The 7,305-nt window shown below is 52.9% G+C and overlaps 1 protein-coding gene across 1 annotated transcript; it reads right to left on the bottom strand.

The window, feature by feature from the left end:
* Positions 1-1,296: 1,296 nt before the first annotated feature.
* On the bottom strand, positions 1,297-5,952 carry TRIL (TLR4 interactor with leucine rich repeats). The gene has a single exon (XM_061996685.1). The coding sequence runs from the start codon at positions 5,661-5,663 to the stop codon at positions 3,357-3,359; it is 2,307 nt and encodes a 768-aa protein (XP_061852669.1). The 5' UTR covers positions 5,664-5,952; the 3' UTR covers positions 1,297-3,356.
* Positions 5,953-7,305: the final 1,353 nt, after the last annotated feature.

Raw genomic sequence — 7,305 nt, 5'->3', positions numbered from 1 at the left:
TGGAATGTTTTTTCCTGCCTCTGCGGTGCACCTCACATTTTGCCACTTCCAATACTTGAGTGAGTTGAACAGAATCAAAGAATCTGAGCTGGATGAAAAATAAGGGAGAAGAAAAGTACTAGGAAAAGTTATTTTCCAGGAGGATCAGTTTTGCAGTTCACCTTCCAGATGCACAATAGACTATGTCAGCTGGCTGCAATGAAGGGTTAGGGATTTGGGGGAGGGGGCAGGAGGTGAGCAGAGGCTGCACAACCTGCTGCCAGAGAGGCTCTGCTACCTTCTGCAGACCCCTCAGCAATAGTCCACTTTATTTGATGGGACAATATTTTGGTGATTTGCAATCTTTGATAGACAATGTGCTTGGTAATTACTTAGCAGGAAAACAACACTCAGTTCACTCATCCCCAAGCTGCATGGATTCCTCCAGAAGACAGGGCAGTAAATCTGTTTCTGATAGAAGGACAAAAATTTTGAGTGATTTGATGGCAAATTCACCTACTTAGAAACAGCTGGTTTTACAGTCAATCTTTAGAAAGTAGCTTACTTTAGAAACTACTCAAATATTAGAGGCATTTAATATTTACATCAATCATTGAATATCACTGACATTTTCTTCTTCAACCACCTGCTAGTACAGCTTCCCTCCTGCAACAAAAGCTGCAAGTAACATCTGTATCAAAAGCTTAAGTATTCCCTGAGCTACAGAACTTGTAACTTCTCAGAAGTTACCAACTTCGTTCTGTTAATCATCTTTTATTCTGATGTTGCACAGATCTACGCATCTACTTCTCCTATGCTGGAACAAAGATCCATTTCCATTTCAGTCTAGAAATTTTCCAGATGCTTGTATAAATTTGAAAACTGATATAACACTACCTTATCAGTATCTCTTGGGACAGTGATCTTTCAGTTTCAGAACTGAGCATTTCAATTATCTTAGCGTTTCCACTATCCGAACATATTATGAGCAAAACAGAAAATTTAATGGATGGTGAAAAAACATGAGAGACTGAAAAATTAGGCACTCTCTGCAGTCCTAAGAAACAGTCGTTCCAGTAACAGGAAGAAGTTGCAGACAGGCTATGTTTGAAGAGTGGTGCATTATGAGATGTAATCTAAGACACAAATTTTCTTTCAGCAAATGGATTTATTGACACAATTGATTATAACCGTGTACAGCAATCTATGCATCTCCCATTGGAAGAATATCCAGTGATGGAGCTAATGTTAGTGTGATACACAGCTTTACTCAATAATCCCCACTGCATTTCTAACAACAGTGGTGTGTTCCACAGGCAGTCATAAAAGCCCAAAAGCACCCAGGTGTCCAAAAGAACAAAGATTTAAGATTCGTAACAAAAATTAAAACCTGATCCTGAATTCCTTCTGTTTTAATTCCACTCAACATGTGTCTATAAGTGTTATGAATTTTAATCTATACACTGACAACTGAATTTGGCCCCTGATATTCAGGAAAACTACCACCTGTCAAATGAAATCCCAAAGAGCTTGTTGCTACTGACTCAAGAATTAAGACTTCATTTTCTCCACTTAAAAGGGAAAAGATTAAGGAAAAGATCTCTATTTCCTTTCCTCTTATTCGAATTTAAGGATTGAACAAAATTCCCTCAGAACACAAAGTCTTTTCTCTCCATTCAGTTACTGAACTCCAATTGATAGTACCAGTTACCATGGTATCTTTTGTAAACACTTGTTCATCTGAAAAAAAGAAATCCAAATAGCTTACTTGCAATTATGGTAATAAACAATTTGTAGTCACCAGCACCTCAGGACAGCAATGAATGCATGATATTGAAAGGAATGCCTCCATCGTTCACTAACACTTCCTTCAGGCCATTAAGTTCCACAGGAGTTCATCTGAGGTTGTACATCAAATTCAAAGGAGCACAAATAGTATCAATGGTCTCAACAATTTACCAAACTCCATCTAAAATATTTGCATTTAAAGTGTAATCCCAGTTTGGACTCTTAATTAGCTCCTTTCCAGACCACACAGAAAGAATTATTAATGTAAACGAAACCACCGTATTTCATATCAACAGAATCACATTCTGTAAATATTTAGGAAAGTAAGAGACAGAGGATGTGGAGAGCAACTGATCATAAAATGATTAGCATTGCTCTAAAACCAAAAGCAAAATGCAGATTAAAAAAAAAAGCAAACCAAAACAAAAACAACTCCAACAACACATACTACTGCATAAGGGTTCAACTTTAGCATTACTCAAGCAGCTATATAAAACACAAAATCTAGATTAATATACAAAAATGTTTTATTTCACAGTGAGGTACACAAAACTTCTAGCTTTAGTAGGCTATGAGAGAATTGCCTGTTAGGATAAAGATTGTTTCACATTCTTGAAATATTCTATTTTTTCTGAAGAAAGGCACCAATACTATTTCTCCATCAACAGTTCACCTCTGCATCCACCCATTTAGAAATTAAGATGGATTATATGAGGGTCAGTTATGTGCCGACCATCACGACCCAGACAACTGCAGCACACATTAATGTGTCCAAGTACCAAGCGTATTTATTCAAAAACAATTTAAAAATAGATCATTTGTAAACATATTACAAAACTCTGTTAGTTTTTCCTAGTGGTGTGAGTAACACGTTCCTGTAAAACTAACCAGCTGCATTATTCTTTCCTGTTTACAAAAAATTATGAAAACACACTAATGCACATTAAATCGCCTCACATTTGGCTTAAGATGGCACAGCCTTTAAACTGTCCAGCACAAAGCAGACATTTCTCAGCCCTCCAGATGACTCATAGCTTGTATACGTTTTAACAGTAATGTCAAAAGATGACCCCTAGTCCAAATTTTTTAATTAGGAAGGGCTGGTGCCTCAGCAAGTCCTGTCAAAGTGCCCTCGGACAGGCCCAGGCTGCTCACTGCAATTGTTGCTACCAACTCTGATCCAAGAAAACCACCTGTAAAATACCACACTCAAATTTACTGCTCTGTGTCCACATTAGGGAGGCACCAGCTGCTGTTTGCAGTAGCTCCCATTGTTTTGTTCTCCTCATGGCATGGAACTGTTGCCACTACAGTCAAGGCTTTTGCTTGGGTTAGCAATGATTTCTGAGAAAGTGGTAACCGCCTGGCACACACGACCGATTAAGTGCATCTCACAGATGGCATCAGTCCCGGCCTGCAATCAGGCCCGTGGAAGGCAGTGACTGCGCTACAGCTTCCCCCTCGGAGGCCGTGACCCTGTGAGGCTCACCCCAAACCCTCGCAGACCACAGGCCGCCTCTCCTCGCTGTGCTGGCTACAGCTCCCACTCTCACGTGGCAGTGCTGCCCAGCTGCTGCAGTTCGGTGGGCTCAGTCAGCGAACCGCTGCAGCAGGTGCTCATCAGCATGGCGGGTGCTGCCGCCACTCTCCATAAAGCGCTCACAGGGGAACTCGATGAGGTCGGCCTCGCTAAGGGCACAGGCGGCACCGCGGGGTGGCCGGTGGGACTGGAAGCCAGAGAAGTCGGCAGAGACACCAGTGCCCATGGAGCGGAGGGGCCGCCGGGTGGAGTAGAGCTGCCGGACGTGGACGGGAGCCGCCTTCCGGCGCCGCCGCCCCAACACCTTCTTGCGCAGCAGGCGGGAGGCCCAGGCGGCCAGCGCCGCGAAGAGCAGCAGGGCATTGACAGCCAGCAGCACCAGGGTGAGGAGCTGCTGGTCAGGGCCGCGGGGCCCGCCCGCCGCCACCGCGCCGTCCTCGGGCAGGGTGACCAGCCCCGCGCAGTGGTCCCGCGGCGCCACCGGGCACACGCGGCCGCCGAGGACGCCTTCGACGCAGACGAGGTAGGGAGTGTCCGGGCGGAGCTCCCGCAGCGTGGCGGCCGGCTCCCCGCGCTCCGGCAGGTACACGAAGCGTTGGAATTTGACAGCGGCGCCGAAGCGGTCGAAGAGAAGGCGGAACCGCGCCGGGCCCAACAGGCGGGGGCTGCGGTGAGGCCGCACGGCCCAACGCACCGTCACCGAGCTGGAGCCCACCGCCTCCACCGACAGGTTGCAGAGAAACAGCTTGTTGAAGTCGCACGGATCGGACACCAGCGGCGGGACGCCGGCGGCCGGCGCCGCGCGGGGCTGTCCCGCTCGCCGGGGCCAGGGCGCACTGGGCGGCGCCGGGCCGGAGGCGGGCGGGCGGGCGGGCGGCAGCGGCGTGGGGCTGGCCGCCTCCGCCGCGCCCTCGGGCGCCCCCAGCGGGCGGGCGGAGGAGGCCGTCGGCGGCGGCGGCCCCGGAGGCCCGTGGGGAAACGCCGCGCCGCCGCCGCTGCTGTTGCTGCCGAGCCCCTCGGCGGCGAGCGGCGCCCGGCGCTGCTCCTCGGCTAGCGGCGGCGGGGGCGCGGAGGAGAAAGAGGCGGCGTCGAGGCAGGAGCCGCCGTCTGACGGCGGCGGCAGCTGGGCGTCCTGCAGGTAGTCTAGATACTTGCCGGCCAGGGCGGGCGGCAGGCGGCACTGCACGAAGACGGTGAGCAGGCGGCCCTGGGAGTGCCAGGACCCCAGCCAGTGCTTGAGGCCGCGCAGGCGGCAGTCGCAGCTCCAGGCGTTGCCCTCCAGCTCCAGGCGGTAGAGAGCCGGGCTGGAGGCAAAGAGCTCGCCGGGGAGGGTGGCCAGCGAGTTGTCTCGCAGGCTCAGCTCGCGCAGGTGGCCGAGGCGACCGAAGGTGGTGGGGTGCAGGGTCGTCAGCACATTGCGGCTCAGATCCAGCACCTCCAGGCTGCTCAGTGGCTCCAGCAAGGCAGCGGGCAGGTGGCTCAGCATGTTTCCCTCCAGGCGCAGCTCCTTCAGCGAACCCAGCCCAGTGAAGGCATTCGGGGCCAGGTGAGCCAGGCGGTTGCCACTGAGCGAGAGCTTCGCCAAGCTGGGCAGGTGGTGGAAGAGCCCTCCTGTCAGGTGCTGCAGGCTGTTGCTGGCCAGCAGCAGGGTGTGCAGGGAGCGCAGTGGACCGAAGATGTCTGGGTGACGAAGGGAGCTCTGCTGGTTCCCTGAGAGGTCTAGGAAGCGCAGCTTAGCCAGGCCATTGAATGCCCCGCGGCTCAGCCAGCGGATGCGGTTGGACTCCAGATGCAGGTAGAGTAAGTTCGTCAGCCCTGAGAAAGTGGAATCGCCCAGCGAGCCCAGCTCGTTGCCATCCAGTCGCAACTTGACAAGGCTGCTGAGGCCAGAGAAGGAGGCAGCGCTAAGGCGGCCGATCTCATTGGCGTTAACATAGAGGATTCGCAGCTTGGCCAGGGTGCTGAGGGTGCCAGGGGCCAGCGCTGGCAGCAGGTTGTTGCCCAGGTAGAGCTCCTCCAGCCGACCCAGGCATTCAAAGGCCTTGGGATGCAGAGAGCGGATCTGGTTGTACTGCAGGTCCAGGCGCTGGAGCCTTGCCAGGCGGTGGAAGTCGAAGGCAGAGATGTTGACAATGAAGTTGCCCCCGAGGCTGTAGGTGAGGACATCCTGGGGCTCGACAGCCTTGGGCACCGAGCGCAGGCCTCGGTTGGTGCAGAGGAGGTGCTGGTGCTGCTGGCAGTCGCATGGCTCAGGACAGATAGGCTCCGCCGCGGGCAGCAGCAGGAAGAAGAGTGGGACGGAGCACCAGAGCACCCGCGGCAGCACCATCAGGCGGACCCGGCGCGGCGCTCCCATCCCGGGACGAGCCGTGGGCTGCTTCCCCAGCCGGCTTTGGGTCTCTCCGGCATACCCCCGCTCCTCCTCCGCGGCTGCTAATCGGCCCCTCCTCTGCTCCGCGCCGAGCTGAGCTCCGCGCCGGGCAGGCGGGCGCGGCGGCGGCTGCGGGTCGCGCTGTCCGGCACCATGGGCTCGCCCAAGGCGGCCGGGGGCGGGGAGCGGCCGAGAGGGCTGCAACGGTTGCGACGGCCGCTGCCCGGGCTCTGCCGCCTCTCGCCGCCCGCGGGCTGCGGTTCGGCAAGGCCGGGGCTGCCGCGGGGGGCGGGCAGCCGGCAGGCTGTAGAGCGGAGCTGCGCGGCTGGCCGCTGCTCCGCCGGCTCTCCCAGGGGCGGAGGGGGCGGGCGGAGCGGGGACGGACGGGGGGGCGGCGGGGCGGCGGGCGGAGCGGGGAGCAGGAGAAAGACGAGCTCCGAAAGTTGCCGAGAAAACTCAGCGGAAATTCGTACTTCCCACTGTGCCCTAAGGGACCGGAGGATCGGATGGAGCGGGGAAGAGGGAGGACGGCGCGGCTGGGGGCGGGGGGGGAAGGAAGCCCGCGGCCGGTCCTGGCTCTGCTCGGCCCCGGCAGCGAGCAGGGGCGCTAAGTGGGAAAGCAGGAATTGGAACCGGCTGCAGCTGCCTCCCAGCCGCATGGGCCGCAGATACTGCTGCACATCGGAGAGGGGGAAGGGAACAGAAGTAAACTGCTCGTCGTCCCTAACCCCGGTTTTGTTTTTTTTCTTCTCCCTTGTAATTAGTAACCTGCTAAAAGCAAAGGATTGAGGGCTTTGTTTTAAGCAAAGGGCAGACACAGAACTAAGCCACTCATAATGCATCAATAATGAATTTTCCACACCCATCCTGCCCAGTAAATTCTTGACAAAGCTGCCAGTGAAGATGCAGTTGAATGAAGCTTTGGCTTCTATGAGGGACTCGTCAGGGAGATGAAGATACTCTTTAGAAATAATTCCTATTAAAAAAAAAAAGCATTTCTGTCAACAGCATACAAATACATAGTGAAAGGAGGATGTTGGAAAGCATACTAAAAGCAAAATAGATTGTGTACTCATCCATTCACTGATTTGCCTTTCCAGTTGGCATATTTTGTTTTTTTAAGATGTCACCAATGAGGTAAGTAAGTGTCTAAGGACTAAAGAAAATGCCTGCATATGAAGGGTTTATAAGGCTGTCAAGGATGATGAGAGAAAGAAGATAATGCCCAAAGTATTCAGGGGGTTGGACTAGATGATCTCTAGAGGTCCCTTCCAGCCCCTACCATCCTGTGATCATGTTGCAGGTTTAATAAATACATTTGAAGCTGTCATCAGGTGAAGTTGTATCCAACTGCACACACTTTGCATGCACTTCTGGACTAAAACAATGTACATGCCATGTTCCTTTGTCTCTCCAGAAGACAGAATTTAGCTTTTGTGGAAGTTTTGTTTTTAGTGGCTCTGTCAACATGAGCAGGTAGCATGGCATGGTAGTTTGTGCTAAGTCCCCATTGTCCACTTTTATGGAGAGGTGTTACTTTGATTTGATCCTGGTTTTTTTTTGGAGAATATAAAGCCCACGCCAAGCCTTCCCAGGAGCATGAAGCACACTAGTGTATATGGACATG

Source organism: Colius striatus, chromosome 5, assembly GCF_028858725.1.
Source record: "Colius striatus isolate bColStr4 chromosome 5, bColStr4.1.hap1, whole genome shotgun sequence".
In the NCBI taxonomy this organism is placed as follows: Eukaryota; Metazoa; Chordata; class Aves; order Coliiformes; family Coliidae; genus Colius; species Colius striatus.
Note: the sequence above shows the minus strand (reverse complement) of the source record. Positions and strands in the feature narration are given on the sequence as shown.